General features: G+C 31.0%; 1 protein-coding gene across 4 annotated transcripts; it reads right to left on the bottom strand.

Annotated features, from left to right (window-relative positions):
• Nucleotides 1-14,352: 14,352 nt before the first annotated feature.
• LOC104597157 (laccase-4-like) lies at nt 14,353-18,621 on the bottom strand. 4 transcript variants are annotated; one of them, XR_016083067.1, is made up of 7 exons: nt 18,373-18,553; nt 18,075-18,226; nt 17,670-17,914; nt 17,417-17,545; nt 16,297-17,271; nt 14,781-15,395; nt 14,353-14,699 (listed from the first exon to the last, which is right to left on the bottom strand). XR_016083067.1 is itself a non-coding variant. In XM_088899311.1 (6 exons), exons 1-6 carry the CDS (start codon nt 18,541-18,543, stop codon nt 14,662-14,664), a joined length of 1,710 nt encoding a protein of 569 aa, XP_088755437.1. In that variant the 5' UTR covers nt 18,544-18,553; the 3' UTR covers nt 14,353-14,661. The 4 variants fall into 4 exon arrangements, 3 of the variants coding, with proteins under 3 accessions (XP_088755437.1, XP_010256880.2, XP_088755438.1); XM_088899311.1 differs by lacking the exon at nt 14,781-15,395; XM_010258578.2 differs by lacking the exons at nt 14,353-14,699; nt 14,781-15,395 and adding an exon at nt 15,626-16,037 and having other exon boundaries at nt 18,373-18,621.
• Nucleotides 18,622-20,226: the final 1,605 nt, after the last annotated feature.

Genomic DNA, 20,226 nt, shown 5'->3' with positions numbered 1-20,226 from the left:
AACCAATCCTTGAACACTCCTAATTTCAACTAAAGTAATAGTCTAATCTCTAATAAATAACAATAGTCTACTCTCTAATAATTATTGAAAATTTATAGCAAAATTACACAATCATTGAAAATAAATTTATAATGAAAATATAATAGATATCTAACAAAAATACAATAAATACAGAAAATATATTAAATTAGTTAATAAATAGTTTAATCTCTAATAAATATTAATCTATAAATTACAAAAATATATAATTACTAAAAATAAATTTATCACAAAAATACAATAAATACGATAAATTAAATTTCAAAAGTTAAATAATAGTTGTTTATCTCCAATAATAATTGACAATATTCGGCTAAATAACAAAACAAAAATAGATTTATAAATAATTATAGAAAACATATTTATCATAAAAATACAATAAAAAATTACTGAAAATAAAAAAAATAATTTTAGTATATATAAATATATAATGAATATACACTATTATTGTAAAATTATTACTATTAAATATTAACTTTGTGAAAGTTATTTTCTATAATTATTAATTGATATAAGTGAAATTATTTATTTACAATATTATTTAGTTATTTAAATAATAATATTATTTATTCTCTTTAAATATTAATTACTTATTTAATGTAATAATCTGTAAAATTATAATTAGTACTATTACTACATAATTCGTTATACATTTAGTAAAATACTAAATTATTATTAATATGAATATTATGATATCTATTATAATTATTTTTCACTTTTAAGAAATTTCTTAAATTTATTACATAATTTCGTTAATTTATTACACGTTAAATATTTTGTTATTTAAATATTTAAATAATATGTAAAATATTTAAAATTTTTAATTATTTGAATTTTATTTATTTTAATTTTATTATGTAATATTAAATATTTTTATATAATTATTTAGCTATTTTTAATGTTTTTTATTTAAGACATTTAGTTATTGGAATGTTTAAATATTTTTTATTTTTTTAATGTTAAATTTTTATTATTTGAATCACATTTAAATTGAATAATTCAAAAAATTATAATTTATATTGTTACTACATAATTTAATGATGAATTTTGTAAAAATATAGAACTTTCAATAATATGAATATTATTAAATCCATTATAACTAATTTTGTGTTTTGAATAAATATTTTAAATTTAGTATGAAATTTTGTTATAATATTTAAATAGGAATTAGAGACAATTTAGGAGAAAGTGGGAGAAAGTGGTGCCACTTGGCTACACATTATAAAAGCAAATCCCTCTTTCTTTATGGTTGTTAGAAATAGTTAAGCCTATAAGATTTCCTTATTGGCTTAATGGGTTATTATGTGGAATTAAAAATATAAAAAAATTCAAAAAAAAAGGAAATTAGGAAGGGGGTTTAGAGCAAGGAGAGGCATGGTAACATGGACTATATTGTTATACAGATAGATAGATAGATAGATGTGAATAAAATCAACCATACACTCGTTAAAGTATCTCTCCAAATAAACATTTTGATGAAAATATCACATTTTACCTGACAAAGGTTTCCATCTAGTGCCCAAGATACCCTTTTTTACTTTTGCGTTCCCCGCATATTAACAAAAAATAAAATCTCGCACTTGTTGCCACTTCGATGGTCAACAAACTAACAGTAATCAAGGACGAAATTTTACAATGGATTGATGAGATTCAAAAGCCCTATTCTACTATTCAAATTCAAAATATTAACAATTTAATGTGAATAAAAGCCTCAATCTTCTCACTAGTTCCGATCATTTTCTAGGACAACGAAGTGCAGATAGAGAGAAGGATAAAGAGACTAATCTACAAAGAAATAGAGATTCAAGGGTAACCCAAACCCAAGATGCTTCTGTCTTTTGATTCCGTATATTTTTCTTATTATTTTATTTTTATTTGTTAAATAACAATAATAATTAACAATTTTCTATTAAATAACAAAACAAAAATAGATTTATAAATAATTATTGAAAACATATTTATCAAAAAATACAAAAAATAATTACTAAAAATATAAAAAATATTAATTTTAGTATATATAAATATATAAGAATATACACTATATTGTAAAATTATTAATAATAAATATTAATTTTTTTAAGTTATTTTCTATAATTATTAATTAATATAAGTGAAATTAGTTATTTACAATATTATTTATTTATTTAAATAATTTTGTTATTTAATTTTTTAAAGTATTAATTATTTATTGAATTTAATAATCTATACATTATAATTAGTACTATTATTACATAATTTTTTATTGATTTTGTTAAATATTAAATTATTATTAATATGAATATTATGAAATCAATTATATTTATTTTTCTACTTTGAATATTTTTTTTAATTTATTACATAGTTTTGTTATTTTAACTATTTAAAATTTAGTGATGTTAAATATTTTGTTATTTAAATCATATTTAAAAATTTTCATTATTTGAATTTTATTTATTTTAATGTTGTTACTTAATATTAATTGTTTTTATATAATTATTTAGCTATTTTTAATATTTTTTATTTATGGTATTTAGTTATTGAAATATTTAAATAATGTTTTATTTTTTAATGTTAAATTTTTATTATTTGAATAACATTTAAATTGAATAATTCATAAAATTATAATTTATATGGTTACTACATAATTTAATGATGAATTTTCTAAAAATATAGAACTATCAATAATATGAATATTATTAAATCTATTATAATTATTTTTGTGTTTTGAATAAATATTTTAAATCTAGTATATAATTTTGTTATAATATTTAAATAGTTATGAAAATTTTTAGTTGAAACTTTCTTTAGATATAGATAAAACGTGGGGGAGAGGATAAATTGGAATTAGAGATAGTTTTAGAGAGAATCTCTCTACTGTATTAGGGATAATTTAAGAGATAAACAGGAGTTAGAGATTATTTAGGAGAAAGTGGTGCCACTTGGCTAAACATTAAAAAAGCAAATCCCTCTTTCCTTATGGTTGTTAGAGATAGTTTCAATACTTTTAGTTAATTAACAGAAAAAATTCTATTATTAATTTATCAATTAAATAATAGTAAATAAAATTTTTCAACCATTCAGATTTTCCGCTAGTATATATATAGTAAGACGGTCCATGTCATCATGCCTCTCCTTGCTCCAAACCCTCCTCCTCATTTCCCTTTTTTTAATTTTTTATTTTTTTTAATTTCACATAATTACCCGTTAAACCAATAAGGAAATAACATAGGCTTAACTATTTCTAACCATAAAAAAGGGGGATTTGCTTTTCTAATGTTTACTAAGAGGCACCACTTTCCCGTAAATTGTCCCTAATTTCTATTTATCTCCTAAATTATCTCTAACTTCTATTTATTTCTTAAATTATCTCTAATTTTGTAGAGAGATTCTCTCCTAAGCTATCTCTAATTCCTATTTATCCTATACACCACTTTTTATCTACATCTATCAAAAGAGAGTTTCAATGAAAAATTTTCAGAATTATTTAAATATTATAAAGAAATTATATATTAACTTTAAAATATTTAATCAAAACACAAAAATTAATTATAGTAGATTTAATAAAATTCATATTATTAATAATTCAATATTTTTACAAAATTATGTAGTAACAATATAAATTATAATTTTACAAATTATTCAATTTAAATGTTATTTCAATAATAAAAATTTAACATTAAAAATAAAACATTATTTAAATATTTCAATAACTAAATATCTTAAATAAAAAAACAATAAAAATAGATAAATAGTTATGTAACAAAATATTTAATATTACATAATAACTTTAAAATAAATAAAATTCAAATAATGAAAATTTTATATTTTACGTATTATTAAAATTATTAAATAATGAAATATTTAACATGACAAAATTTTAAATAGTTAAAATAATAAAATTTTGTACTAAATTCTTAAAAGTAGAAAAATAATTATAAGAGATTTCATAATATTCATATTCATAATAATTTAGTATTTTACAAAATTAATAAAAAATTATGTAATAATTGTACTAATTATAATTTTATAGATTATTAAAAACAATTAATAAATAATAAATATTTTAAAAATTGAAATGACAATATTATTGAAATAACTAATTAATATTGTAAATTACTAATGTCACTTATATCAATTAATATTTGTAGAAAATAACTTTCAAAAATATTAACACTTATTAGTAATAATTTTATGGTAATAGTGTATGATGTAACGTAATCTGGTCACCTGTCATTTTTTTTTTGGCTAAGTACCTCGTTAGCTCATCTGCTCCCAAGTGGCCGATGACTCAGAGGCTGAAGTAGAGCTTTCTAGTGTAGTGCAACCCGGCTGCTCCCTGTAGGAGATGACCTACTCATCTTTGTAGACGGCGGGAACTAAGGAACCCATCATCCCTGCAGGAGATGATCTGCTCATCTTTACAGGCGGCGGGAACTGAGGAACCCATCCTCCCTATAGGAGGTGATCTGCTCATCTTTGTAGATGGCGGGAACTGAGGAACCTGCAAGAACTGAATCAGAGATCCCGGGGTGGCTTACCCGGCGGGGACACTCCGATGGCTAGGTTAACACTTAGTAGTAGAGAGCTTGAAGATGATATCAGAGAGTTAGAGAGCTAGAGAGCAAGGGTTACCATCTCTTTCTTCTCCTCTTCCCCCTTTGCCCCTGGGGGGTGAGGCCTTTATATACTGGAGTCCTCATGGGTTTGGTGGAGCAATTCATGGATTCCTGCTGTGATGGGACCTGCTTTCGTGTTAGGTGGGGATAAAGCCACCAACCGGTAAGGTTGCCCATTTCTGCCTAAATCGGGGAGTGGGTGAGCTAATATAGCCGTTACAAGTCACAATCCCATCAAATGCGGGGTACGGTGGTGAGCTCCTCAGGGTTGTCATGCGATGGTCGCCTGACTAGGAAGCGAGTTGTCTGTAAGGTGCCAGGCTGCATGGTGGCGAGCTGTCTGTGAGGTGTCGAGCTGCTTGGTGGCAAGCTGCTTGGTGGCAAGCTGCCTAGTGGCGAGCTGCCTATGAGAGCTGCATGGTGGCGAGATGTCTGTAAGTGCTAGGCTGCTTGGCGGCGAGCTGCCTGTGAAGTGGCGAACTGCCTGTGGCAAGCTGCCTATGACGAGCTACCTGTAAGTGGCGAGCTGCTTGTAAGTGGCGAGCTGCCTATGATGAGCTGCCTGTAAGTGACGAGCTGCCTGTAAGTGTCAGGCTGTATGTAAGTGTCAGGTGTCATAATGTCATTGGAGGCCAAATCCGCCCTCATTAGTGTATATTCATTATGTATTTATATATATAAAATTAATATTTATTGCATTTTTAGTAATTATTTATTTTATTTTTTGATAAATGTGTTTTCACTAATTATTTATAAATCTAACTTTGTTTTTTATTTAATAAAAAATTGTCAATAATTGTTGGAGACTAAACAACTATTATTTAACTTTTGGAATTTAACTTATTGTAATTTTGTTATAAATTTATTTTTAGTAATTATGTATTTTTTATAAATTATTGATTAGTATTTATTAGAGATTAAACTATTATTTGAGATTATGCTATTTATTGATTAATTTAATATATTTTCAGTATTTATCATATATTTGAATTATTGTATTTTTATTAGATATCTATTGTATTTTCATTATAAATTAATTTTCAATAATTGTGTATTTTTGCTATAAATTTTCAATAACTAGCGGGGACCCTTGCGATGCATGGGCTTTGTTAAGCGAAAGTTAAACAATAGAAATACATAAGAGTATACAAATGTTTTATATTTTAACTTTTTAAAAACCAATATGATCGAACTCAACCGGGGTTGGTCGGTTTTTTAGCATTTTCGGTCGAATTTGGCTTAGCAACTTTCCAATCTGATGAAGTTAAGTTAGTTTTGATTTGGCCTTTTGTAAACTAACCAAAAATGAACCAACCCGACCATAAATATATATTAATATTTTATATTTTAAATTTATTTTTTTAATTGGGAAAGTAGAAAAATTCTCATATTTCTTGGTCTAAAATATTTTATTAAATATAAATTTAATTTTTAAGCTTAAATATTTTGAACAAACAAATCAAACCGAAAATAGACCTGAATCAATACAACCCAAGTTCGTGGGTTTTCACTAATGGTCAATCAGATTCAGTCTGCAACTAAACTCTCGACTTGACCAGGTCGATTTGGTTGCCGAAACAGTCTGCAACTAAACTGAACCAATCCTTGAACACTCCTAATTTCAACTAAATTAATAGTCTAATCTCTAATAAATAACAATAGTTTACTCTCTAATAATTATTGAAAATTTATAGCAAAAGTACACAATCATTGAAAATAAATTTATAATGAAAATATAATAGATATCTAACAAAAATACAATAAATACTGAAAATATATTAAATTAGTTATTAAATAGTTTAATCTCTAATAAAAATTAATCTATAAATTACAAAAATATATAATTACTAAAAATAAATTTATCACAAAAATACAATAAATTAAATTTCAAAAGTTAAATAATAGTTGTTTATCTCCAATAATAATTGACAATTTTCTGGTAAATAACAAAACAAAAATAGATTTATAAATAATTATTGAAAACATATTTATCAGAAAAATACAATAAAAATTTACTGAAAATAAAAAATATTAATTTTAGTATATATAAATATATAATGAATATACACTATTATTGTAAAATTATTACTATTAAATATTAACTTTGTGAAAGTTATTTTCTATAATTATTAATTGATATAAGTGAAATTAGTTATTTACAATATTATTTAGTTATTTAAATAATAATATTATTTATTCTCTTTAAATATTAATTACTTATTTAATGTAATAATCTGTAAAATTAGAATTAGTACTATTATTACATAATTCGTTATTCATTTAGTAAAATATTAAATTGTTATTAATATGAATATTATGATATCTATTATAATTATTTTTCACTTTTAAGAAATTTCTTAAATTTATTACATAATTTCGTTAATTTATTACACGTTAAGTATTTTGTTATTTAAATAATATGTAAAATATTTAAAATTTTTAATTATTTGAATTTTATTTATTTTAATTTTATTATGTAATATTAAATATTTTTATATATTTATTTAGCTATTTTTAATGTTTTTTATTTAAGATATTTAGTTATTGGAATGTTTAAATATTTTTTATTTTTTTAATATTAAATTTTGATTATTTGAATAATATTTAAATTGAATAATTCAAAAAATTATAATTTATATTGTTACTACATAATTTAATGATGAATTTTGTAAAAATATAGAACTTTCAATAATATGAATATTATTAAATCCATTATAACTAATTTTGTGTTTTGAATAAATATTTTAAATTTAGTATGAAATTTTGTTATAATATTTAAATAGGAATTAGAGACAATTTAGGAGAAAGTGGGAGAAAGTGGTGCCACTTGGCTACACATTATAAAAGCAAATCCCTCTTTCTTTATGGTTGTTAGAAATAGTTAAGCCTATAAGATTTCCTTATTGGCTTAATGGGTTATTATGTGGAATTAAAAATATAAAAAAATTCAAAAAAAAAGGAAATTAGGAAGGGGGTTTAGAGCAAGGAGAGGCATGGTAACATGGACTATATTGTTATACAGATAGATAGATAGATAGATGTGAATAAAATCAACCATACACTCGTTAAAGTATCTCTCCAAATAAACATTTTGATGAAAATATCACATTTTACCTGACAAAGGTTTCCATCTAGTGCCCAAGATACCCTTTTTTACTTTTGCGTTCCCCGCATATTAACAAAAAATAAAATCTCGCACTTGTTGCCACTTCGATGGTCAACAAACTAACAGTAATCAAGGACGAAATTTTACAATGGATTGATGAGATTCAAAAGCCCTATTCTACTATTCAAATTCAAAATATTAACAATTTAATGTGAATAAAAGCCTCAATCTTCTCACTAGTTCCGATCATTTTCTAGGACAACGAAGTGCAGATAGAGAGAAGGATAAAGAGACTAATCTACAAAGAAATAGAGATTCAAGGGTAACCCAAACCCAAGATGCTTCTGTCTTTTGATTCCGTATATTTTTCTTATTATTTTATTTTTATTTGTTAAATAACAATAATAATTAACAATTTTCTATTAAATAACAAAACAAAAATAGATTTATAAATAATTATTGAAAACATATTTATCAAAAAATACAAAAAATAATTACTAAAAATATAAAAAATATTAATTTTAGTATATATAAATATATAAGAATATACACTATATTGTAAAATTATTAATAATAAATATTAATTTTTTTAAGTTATTTTCTATAATTATTAATTAATATAAGTGAAATTAGTTATTTACAATATTATTTATTTATTTAAATAATTTTGTTATTTAATTTTTTAAAGTATTAATTATTTATTGAATTTAATAATCTATACATTATAATTAGTACTATTATTACATAATTTTTTATTGATTTTGTTAAATATTAAATTATTATTAATATGAATATTATGAAATCAATTATATTTATTTTTCTACTTTGAATAATATTTTTAATTTATTACATAATTTTGTTATTTTAACTATTTAAAATTTAGTGATGCTAAATATTTTGTTATTTAAATATTTAAATATAATTTAAAATTTTTTCATTATTTGAATTTTATTTATTTTAATGTTTTTACTTAATATTAAATGTTTTTATATAATTTTTTAGCTCTTTTTAATATTTTTTATTTATGGTGTTTAGTTATTGAAATATTTAAATAATGTTTTATTTTTTAATGTTAAATTTTTATTATTTGAATAACATTTAAATTGAATAATTCATAAAATTATAATTTATATGGTTACTACATAATTTAATGATGAATTTTCTAAAAATATAGAACTATCAATAATATGAACATTATTAAATCTATTATAATTATTTTTGTGTTTTGAATAAATATTTTAAATTTAATATATAATTTTGTTATAATATTTAAATAGTTATGAAAATTTTTAGTTGAAACTTTCTTTAGATAGATATAGATAAAAAAGTGGGGGAGAGGATAAATTGGAATTAAAGATAGTTTTAGAGAGAATCTCTCTACTATTTTAGGGATAATTTAAGAGATAAACAGGAGTTAGAGATTATTTAGGGGATAAATAGGAATTAGAGACAATTTAGGAGAAAGTGGTGCCACTTGGCTAAACATTAAAAAAGCAAATCCCTCTTTCCTTATGGTTGTTAGAAATAGTTATATTGCAAGTTATTTCGCCAACTAAATCGACCTGGTCAAGTTGGAATTTGTCACCCTAAATCGACTAACATTAGTGAATTTAATTTTAAACTTAAAAATTAAATTTAAATTTAATAAATTATAATGGTATTATTAAAAATTAAATTTATGATATAAAATATTTTAAACTAAGAAATATAGGAATTTTCCCACTTTTCTGTATTAAAAAATTATATTTAAAATATAAAATATTATATATGTATATATATATATATATGGTCTGGTAGGTTCAGCTTTAGTCAGTTTACAAATGCCAAACTGAAACTGACCTAGCTTGGTCGGGTTAAAAATTTGCTGGACCAAAGCTGATCGGAATTACTAAGAAACCGATCAACGTACGTCAAGTTCAATTGGATTGGTTATTAAAAAAAATAAAACATTAAAATGTAAAACAATTATATATTCTTATGTATTTTTATTATTTAGCTTTTACTTAACAAAGACCCATGCATCGCACGAATCCCTTCTAATTATCACTATGGCTCTAACAAAAATATAGCATTATTCAGGAAAAACTCTTAACAGAGAGCAGATAGGCTGTATATAATCTAAAGGGTCCCCCATCTGATCATCGATGGATTGTCCCCACATGGTATTTATAATAGGAATGATCATCTAGAGAAAAAACCCTAACTTACCAATAATGCCATCTCCTCCCTCCAAAGTCCAAACCCCAGATACACGGATCAATAGGCTTAGCGCTTCTCAAATGAAACTGGGCCCATTCTGTAACCCAGGCCTATGTAGAAAAGATTTCTGGGCTCATATACAAAGTCCCTTAGGCTTTTAGGCACTGTTTGTTTGTCAAGAGAACATAAGAAAGTGATTGATTGATTGGTAATGCATGTTTTCTGAGGGCTGATTGATAGGTAAAAAAAACCAAAGATTAAAAAAATAAAGCGATACTTAGAGGGGGCTGATCCACCCATTTTGCATTCTGCAGTTTGCACTCGATTGTTTACAAGAAAAAGTAAGCACTATATTAAGGTAAAGCTTTTGAAATCAATAAAATCTCATTGTTGCTTCCACCCTTAGACCAACCAAACACTTCTACGAACTATTTGACAAAACTTTAAAATCTTTTCTCTTTAAGGTAACGTAGTCTTAGGGGTGTTGGGACAAGAATTACCAGTGCTAATATCTTTTCTTTTTCTTTGGCTGACCGGTAGTATCAATTTAACTAGAAGGAAAAAGACTGAGAACATCTACTTGTTTAAGCCATTGAATCGAAATAGTGATTGCATCAATATTTTGGACATTTTCATGCGAAGATTTTAACAAAAGGAATTTACTTGCAACTGTATCAAAAAATTCAAAAGAAGTAATTGCAATTACCAATCTTCAGAGGAGATTTTAGCAATGTTCCAATTAATAAATGGAACAGTTATGAATCTGTCATATTAAACCGATTAATAATCGGTTTGGGACTGATAGATAGACCCGATCCAGTGGCAGCTCCACCGCTGTGTAGTAAAAAAAATCGCGTCTAAATTTTTGTGAGTATTCAAGAATAAACAAAACCCAAAAATCATGTGCATTAGATGATCCAAACGGTTTGATTAGTGTTCCATTCCAACCAGCAATTTTCAGAATACTATGATTAACAATTTCTTTGGTTGGAAGGCAATCATCCTTATCTCTTCTTCTTTCTTTGTGATTTTTGATGAGGCTGATCCTGATCCATCATCTAATGAATAGCTTTTCTAATAATTAATACCCATCCTTCTCTTAAATAAATAAATAATCGGCTTCTTTGGGAAGAAGAGACAAGTCCGAAATCCGAATCTGGAGAACATTGGAGTTTTGACACTTATCGTGTGGATGGTGGGTCTACAATTAGTTGCAAATCAAATAAAAAAAAAATCACTATTCAAGGAGTGGGATTAATCTAATTTAGTTTCCCAAATCAATTAAAAACCAACATAGATGTTGGATCCCACAAGCCTTAGGTCTGTGTATCACTGGTCGTAGATGCCTTTGACTGAAATTTAATATAAGACCAATGGGGGACCTCTTTTCCACCACTCCTGTGTTTCAAACATTATCACCAATTGTTGGATTGATCCTACAAAGAGTGTTAAAGATATGCATTTTGTTTCTTGGGGTTAATCTCATCTTATTCTCACCATATCAGCGAAGGCTACCTCAGCTAAGAGTTTGGAGAGAGAAATATCCAGACCCTATTGATCACTTCACTTTAAAGTCTTAAATACAGATAATGAAGATCACAGCACCGAATTTTTTTTGAAAAATAATATAATGGTTTTCCTTATGGTTAGACCAATTTTAATTATAAAAGAAGCAATATATATATATATATATATATATAATTTTTTTTAAAGAGAAAAAAAGAATAGGACATTCAAGATACAGCATATCCAAATCCAAAGACCACTACACTCGAGACCTGCTACGCACAAATTGCTCCAACTTCCAACATCCCTACCCACAGAGCACCACCCGGGAGATATTCCCAATGGTTGTAATCTCTGGTGGATAGAGATATGGGAACAGCTAGTGGGTAGCAGATCCAAGCCCACTTAAGCCAACTCCGGTCCTACCCAGTAAACCAAATAACATAAAAGAAGCTGGATAATACCATGCTAGTAAAAAACTGAGCAAGCTAACACTCAAACTCTGCTCACATATGCCCTCCTTTCTTGATAGACTTCTTCTCTCAGCATGCACCGAGTAATCCACGTAGAAGTCTACTAGACTTCCTTAATTAATTTCGTGCTTCCAAGAAGTCCTCCCATATTAAAGCTTTGTCATCTCGTATTAAAGCCTTGTCATGTAAGGATGTGTTTGGTAAAGTAGGAAAAAAAATGAAAAAATAGAGAAACCCCAACAAGTTTCTTTGCAATCCTCTTTGATAATATTAAATTTGTCAAATTTCTTATCCTATATATTAATACTCAGGTTCAACAACAGCCATCAAATGATCCCAAATCAAAACTACAGGAACTAATGCCTGAGTTTCACCTTTATTCCCACTGTTTGTCCAGTTGCTGACGCTATCTGCCCCACCTTCGCCCACTTCTTGGTCCCAAATCCCAATGTAAGCCAACTGGATCGGATCTAGGCCTACAAAGCGACATGGGCCCAAGAAGCAATATTAGCTTCTCTTTATAAATAAAAAAAATCTATAATGTCAGAAAAGACATGAAATGGAAAAGGCTGACTGATTGGTTGCCATTTTTATGTTGCCAGTTGATTAATTAGTAAGAGGGTGTTTGGTTTCACTTACGTGTTTATTGAGAGTGTCAAATAGGTGCCACTCAACATTTTTTCTCTTGTTCTTCTACATGCATCGAAAATGAAAAAGTCAATTTTGGTTTATGTGCATGTCAGCCATTTGTGGAAGTTATTTTTTAAATCTTCTACAAACGGTCAGACATTTTTTCATTGTTACGTTGGTATGGAGCCTGGTGGTGCCTAGTGGCGCTTAGTTGTCATAAACAATTGTAATTATTGCTTTTCTCGGTTTTACCAGCAAATAAAGTACAAATGTTTATTCAATAAATATAAATGGAACCAAACACATACTAAGTATGCATTTTGTTTGGTGAGCGTTTATGGATAGGCCATTTATTTGTATTTTTTCACTTTAAATGTTTATTTATATTTTTCAATTTAAACGTTTCTTGTTTTTGTTGTTTGGTTGGGCTTCACTTTAAATGTTTTTTACTCTCCACCTCGATCAAATTAATACCCATTAAAGTGTGTCACATCAACATTTGGTCTCAAGAAACGTTGGGGCATTGGGGGAAACAAGAAAATGGTGAAACCAAACAATTGTTTCATTTTGCTTCATATGCATTAAACACCAATGTCTATGTGGCACTGATGTGGCGATGTTTTTTCAATAAATACCCACGGAACTATATACAGCCTAAGTCTTTTAGATATCATGTCTTCCTGGCATTATATAGCATATGTTTGATTTTCTGAGTGTTTTCTAAGAAGCGTTTCTTCAAATAAATGTTATTTTAAATACTTTTTGATTTTTCTATTAGATTGGACATTTTATGGGCGTTTCAAGTAACACTCGTAAAGTTGCTTTCCACTTCATATAAAATGCCACATCAGCATTTCATTTCAAGAAATTCCAAGGCATTGGAGAAATATGAATTTGACGTTTCCCCAAATGCTTCATGCACATAAATCAACGCATTTTAGTTTTTTAGTGTTTATTTGATAAACAGTGAAATCAAACAGTGGTTTTATATGTAATAAACACCAACACCTATGTAGCGCTAATATGACAGTATTTTTTCAATAAACGCCTAAAGAACCAAACAACATTTCTGTAAAAGAGAGTTTAACGTCCAATTTTAATTTGGTCAATATTTGAATTTTATATACATATATAATACCCTTCTATTTGTACAATTTCACAACAACGAAGAGAATCACGGCTAATTAGCCAGATCCTCCACCCAGCTTGAAAGTTGAGAACAAATTAAGAAACTAGAGTACTCAACCAGCCCCCTTTTAGCAGATTCATGGGCTACAATATTAACTGATCTATTTACAAAACAGAACCCAATATATATCCTTAGCATGCATCAAATTAAGATGTCCTGACACCAAAAAAGAGCATCCTAGCTAGTTCGATATACCAAAATGAACCGATATAGCATTTCCCCTGTTGTCTCTACCAATCACACCAAATCTTGATTTTGGTCTCATGAGTCATGTGGCAAGGTGAATCCGTGAAAATCAGCAGCCCTTATGTCCTTTTTTCCCATGCATGTTGACCAAAATGTCTCGCACGGAGTTCAAATCTACATAGATACGCTCCTATATTTTCCATTCTCTCCTTAAGATGACCTCTAACGCTTACAATTGCACTTGCCATTCAACTACATCCAATAAAAAAACAAACCTAGCTAAAAAAGGTTCAGTACGTATTTGGCAGCTAAAAACTGATCAATAACCCAGGTAATTTTAAATTTTCGATAGATATCCTCTGCTTTTAAGTCGAATGCCAATTTAGTACCCTACTTTAAATCGTGATAATTTAATATTCGAATTTTCAATTTGAAATAATTTGATACCTGAATTTTTAATTTATCATAATTTGATACCGACGTAGATTTCCGTTAGTTAGAAGCTCACATGCAAATTAAAAAATTTTAAATATCAAAAATACCCTTTACAAAAATCATTCCGGGTTGAACGAACAAAAAAGCACAGGTCGCTTTTTGGCGTTTCATGCATCGCTTCAACACCCCCCGATATCATCCAGCTGCTACACAGGTCGCTGTGTCGGGGATCGAAAAACTCGGCCAAAACCCCTTTCCTTGGCTTCATGGTGGATCTTGTGAAATTCTCTTATATTCCTTTCATCACTGTCCGATAATCGCAGCATTCGGGTTACCTGAGCCTGAAATTAACAATCACACCCTAATAAACTGAATGAAGAGAAAGAAGAGCAAACACTGAAAGTAGGTAGATGGTTGAGTACCAACAGAACTCGTTGATCGTCGGGAGAGAGGGAAGCGGTGCCGAGAACGCGGACATGGAGAGAAGGGGAATTGGGGGATGGGAGATGCGGACTAGGATGGCAGTGGTTTCATCAGAGAGTCGCAAGGGGCGTTGGAAGGTCTTAGTCGATGGGTCCCACTGGTTCGGTGCCATCATGAACAGCCCATGGCTGCAGACGGCTTTCTCCAGACTGAAGGTCGAAACCGATTCCCCAAGCGGCAGAGTGAGCAAACACGACAACGACGGTGACACCTCCACTTCTTGTTGCCGGTGGCCATCTCTTCTGTCGTCGGATTTCTCCGTAGAATGCTCCATTCTTGCTTATTCGGCAAGGATAGGCGAGTCTGAACTCTGAGAAGAGTGTAGACAGTAAAGAGACGGAGATAACCGTTGACAGACTGCAGTGTACTTTTAAAACTTTTCAAGTTCCCAAAGGAAAAACCGAGAACTTAACCCTCGTTGTTGATTTGTCGTGATTTGTTTGATGCCCCACCAAATCCTACAACGGTTGCAGAGATTGTCCAACTTCAATGGAAAAGGGGGAGAGCTCGCTTCGTCTGTTCCGCTAGGGATAGAAAATTTTCTGCTAATACGTCTGTTTTGGGGAAACATGTAAAAGTAACGGGAAGTGGGTCGATGGATTAGTTTAATAATTTTAATAGGTCGAAATAGCACAGGGGTATTTAAGACTTTTTATTCTTTAATGTACGGAAATTTAACGTTGGGTATTAAATTGTCTCAAATTGAAAGTTTAAGTATTAAATTATCATGATATGATTTAAAGTATAGGTACTAAATTAACACTCGACCTAAATACAGGATATATCAGGAATTTTTTCTAAAATTAATGCTGATTGCATTTGCCGGTGGAATATTATATATATTGTGAGTATTGCAATATCACATTTATGGAGTAGACTCCAAAGCTGCTGCTCTCTATAGCCCAAAGCAAAACATTGGTTATTGTGTGGTGGGTCTTGACTCTTGAGAGAGCCTCTCCAATCCCCATCAGCCACAAAGCAAAGAATATCATAAATTATATATTTGATAAAGAAAAAAAAACCAAGGAGAAAAAGAAGCCTGACAACGTAACACTGGAAAAATAATCAACACTTTGGAAGATCCGACGGTGGAGGTGGCAACTTTTTATTGGGAAGCTTGCCATCTAACACTATCCAGACCATCCTCAAGCCCCAGCTGGTGTGTGCTTCGAAGTGGCAGTGCATAAACCAAGCCCCTGTTGACAATTGTAATCATCCAACTCAGGTAATTAATCAATCAAATCACATTTGATTTACATTGGAGAAGTGGCTTAAGCTTAATTAATCCCTTTACTCCATCCCTCCGACGACAAATGGGTTAATTAATCCTTAATCCAACCATTACCATAATATATATAGTGATCATGCATATTCTACTTTTGCCAGTATGATTATGATGGATGATTCATGTTAATTAGTTTAGGTTTTGCGTGCGTGTACCGTGTACGTACGTACCTGGATTGTCTGCCAAGAAGCGAATGGCGATCCAACCCCCAGCTGGCACGCCAACGGTGTTCCTTTCGATAGGATCAACGAGATTGAAATTGGGTGGGTCTTTATTAGGATCGAAGTTGCCGAAGCCTTGGCCGACGACAAAGAAGTTGAAGCCATGTAGGTGGAGAGGGTGGTTCTCGGTACCCAGAGTGCTGGTGCCCTGCATCACTAGCTCCACGCTGGTGTTGAAGGGCAACACCGCAGCCTTGGTACCGGTGGTCACCATTGTGTTGTTTGGTGGGGTGCCTGTGTAGTTGAAGGGGAAAGGCGGATTTGTGGGGAAATCTGTGGTGTACACACCCTTTGATTGCCCAAGGAAATGGGCTTCAAGGATAGCTGTGGTGGGAAGTACAAATGAGATATTGTTAACGTAACCTGCTAACTTGATCCCATTGGGACCTTGGCAGGTCTGATTCTGAGGACATGGAATTGACCCGATTCCCACTGTGAAGAAGAAGCGCTTATCAACACTCTGGGGTACGTTAGCAGGGAATTGAGCAGTGGCCAAGCTGCGGAATCTATTAGTGAAATTGGAAACCACAGAAGTGTCTGTGATGGCAGGAAGGGTTGGTTGGAAGAGGGGGAGCTGTTTGTTGTTAATGGAAACGGATGAATTATAAGATGGTTTCTGGTATTCAAGGATTCCTGCGGTGGTGGAGTTGTCGAAGGTGCCAAGGCCACTGAAGTATGGCCTGGCAGCCATAAGGAAAGTAGCACTGGGGAAGTGTGGTTTGGTTTTGACAAGGACGTTAGTGGTCTGGCCAGGGGTGATGACAAGATTGTCTGTGTCAAAGGGCTTCACATAGACGGCGTCGGCCTCAACGACGGTAAGAGAATGGTTGGCGATGCTGAAGAAGAGCTCGTCATTAAGTGCGGCATTGATCAAACGGAGGAGGTAAATCTTCCCGCCTGGCTTTACCTTCAACTTGAACGTATCTGCAGCCAATTAACAGAAAAGCAAAGCACTAGTACTAGTGATATATAATCGGGAAACCGATCGCAGCTGCTGCTAATATAAACGGTGGCTATCTCTTATTCTCTCTGGAGTGGAGAACTGAAAATGGATGCGTGGTTGATATACCTCTAGCAGAGCAGTTGTAAAAGGGCCCGGGGAGTCCATTGATGGTGTAAGCATCGGAGACATTGGGACCGCCTCCAGTTTGCAAAGCTTGTGTTATCACAGCCTCAGGGTCGGCGTTCCACCATTCTCCTGGCAATTCAAATATATATGTCATATATACATATATGCATGCTTAATTTGCTCAGTCGTTAGGATATATTAGAATTAATCCTAGAAGACCATCAATCAGGTAACCTAATTAATTATAAGATACCGAAGATCATGGTGACTTCCTTGTAGGGCTTGGGGAACGGGTAAGAGGCATTGGGCTTGGGAAGGATGATGATGGGTCCATAAAGAGTGGCCCTTAGCCAGGAGATGTGGGCGTGCCAGAATAACGTCCCTGTCTGCCCAGAAATGGTGAAGTTGTATACATAGGCCTGCCCAGTTTGTATAGGACATTGGGTCACATATGCCGGTCCGTCTGCCCATCCGCTTTGAAGCTGTCGAATTCCATGCCTGTTCCCAAAGGTGATAAGTTAACTAACGATGAAGATGAGTCTGATCAAAACCAACAACAGTATTCATATTGATCAGGCCACTTCCACTTGCTGTATGAAACCCAAACAGATAGCTAGCAATAATCACTGACGTTAAGTCGTGAAGGAGGACTCCATACCAGTGCAGGGTTACGTTGTGCTGAACATGGTTAATCACCTTAACAACCACCCGATCTCCTTCCCTTGCCACGATCCTTGGCCCTGGGAACTGTCCGTTGACAGTTGCAATGCTCTTGGTTTGGCACAATCTTGTTACATTTTGTAGCCTGATCTGCAACAACAACTCAAAGTTAAATTAGCAAGCAATAATCACCAATCAAATTCGAAATTCAATATTAGTTTCTTTGCCTTTATTGTTTGAATAAAAATAGCTTATATATATTAAGTGTAGTGGATCAACAAGCATTGTAAGCGCACATCGAATTTGTAGTGCCTTGTAATGCTGGCCTGTACGAGCAGCGCCGAGAACCAGAATGTGCTCAATGTCAATAGAAGAGAACTTGTGGAAGCAGGTGAAGGAAGATGAGAAGCACACATCTCTCTCTCTCTCTCGAAGTGAAAGAAGTCGCAGCCGTTGGGTAGAGTCATAAAACCCTTGTTCGGTTCAGCATATATATATATATATATATGAGAGAGAGAGAGAGAGAGAGAGAGAGGGCCATTTGGGTTTTGGTTGATTAATTAGGTGAGGAGACTAAATAATAGAGAAAAGGAACGCTCTTTAATGTGGCCCATTCTCCAGTTCGGGATGGCGGATGGCCACACACTGCCCGTCCACTTAGATGTTGGTCGAGTTGAATTTTAGAGTGTTTATAAAGCAAAACAAAGCTTTCTTTTTCATATTAATTATATAGTCAAGAATTAAGTAGCTAGCTTATGAAGGTATCCTTTAACTAATTAAATCACAACTTCATGAAAGATATATAACGAACGAAATGAAACAAGCTGCATTTTAGAAATTTAGCAGCCCCAAGTGGCCCAAGTGAGGAGAAGGAATATGGTTCTTCGAAGGGAAACTGTGGCATGTCGGTCCTTGTCGTAGGTGGCCAACGTGTTCTCAGTTCTCTCCTTTACTGTCTTCTCAAGGGAATTCCTACTCCCGGCCGGCCGACCGTGTTCATTTCTTTTTGGACTCCTCTCTGATTGGCCGTATATTTTCCTTTGTACCCAAGTTATTAAATTAAAGTTACGTTTTCCAAACTAATATTATTAAAAAATTGCTACATCGTTTTCTTATATATTATGGTAACGTTGAACCTTTTCTCGTCTCTGTTCTTACTAATAATAATTCCGGGATTTTTTTATGAAAATAAAAAATCCTTTGGGGCTCAGTTCTTACAAAGTTTTGCACTGAAAATATTTAGCTTTGCACCATTCCCCAACCCAGCCTTTCAGTTTTCCCTGCCTTTGTTAAAAATAAATAAGAAAATTCTCCATTTTATGATCTGCTATTCTAATCCATTGGTTTCTTCTATGTATAAAATGCTCATAAAATTATCTAGGCGGTTGAAGTATTTCTGATTATTTCCACCTTTTTTGTAGCAAAAACATTGTTAATTTTCAGCCCCTTTTGATGACTTGTTTTAATGTTTTACCAAAAAACAAAGTTGTTTTAATGGAGCGGCAACGAAAAACACATGTTCATCTTAATTAGGTAGAATAAAAGGAACGAAAATATATTTCAGTCTAATTTTTTTTTTTCTGAAACAAACACAGATTTAGACTTTAGAGGGTATTTCCTAATTAATATGTATGATTTTGTTTTTCAAGACTAAACAAATTGCCGATGTGGCAATGGGATTTGATACCAATTAAGTCGGCGAACCTACCGAACCACCATCAGTTGGCAATTTGTTTAACGTGGAATTAATTAAAAAACTTCAAAATATTTACTTACTCTATTTGATTCTGTATACATGCTCTCATTCTTATGTGTTAGAAAGGAACTAATGAAATCAGATGGAAAACCAGTGTGTTGTTAATGTACATTTTTATCTGTATTCCGTGGTGACTGGTGAGGAGGTCGGCCAATTAACTATTCAGTCAGTCCCATCGAGTCGTGATCGATCGAGTAACAACTTAGAGCCAAACTTTGTAAGTATTCATCCCAGCCCGGCCCGAGACCATCAATTAAGTCTAAGGCCCGGTCAGGGCAAACCCCATCCGGTTGGGAGTGGGGTGTCAGTTCCAACTGTAGTCTGTAAAGAGCTTTCCCCATGTTTCTTTTGATGCATAGGGTTGCAACTTGGACTGACTGAACTTAATTAAGCT

Source organism: Nelumbo nucifera, chromosome 2 (genome assembly GCF_055504915.1).
Source record: "Nelumbo nucifera cultivar China Antique chromosome 2, China Antique-T2T, whole genome shotgun sequence".
In the NCBI taxonomy this organism is placed as follows: Eukaryota; Viridiplantae; Streptophyta; class Magnoliopsida; order Proteales; family Nelumbonaceae; genus Nelumbo; species Nelumbo nucifera.
The sequence above is the reverse complement of the archived record's forward strand: the minus strand, read 5'-3'. Positions and strand labels throughout refer to the sequence as shown.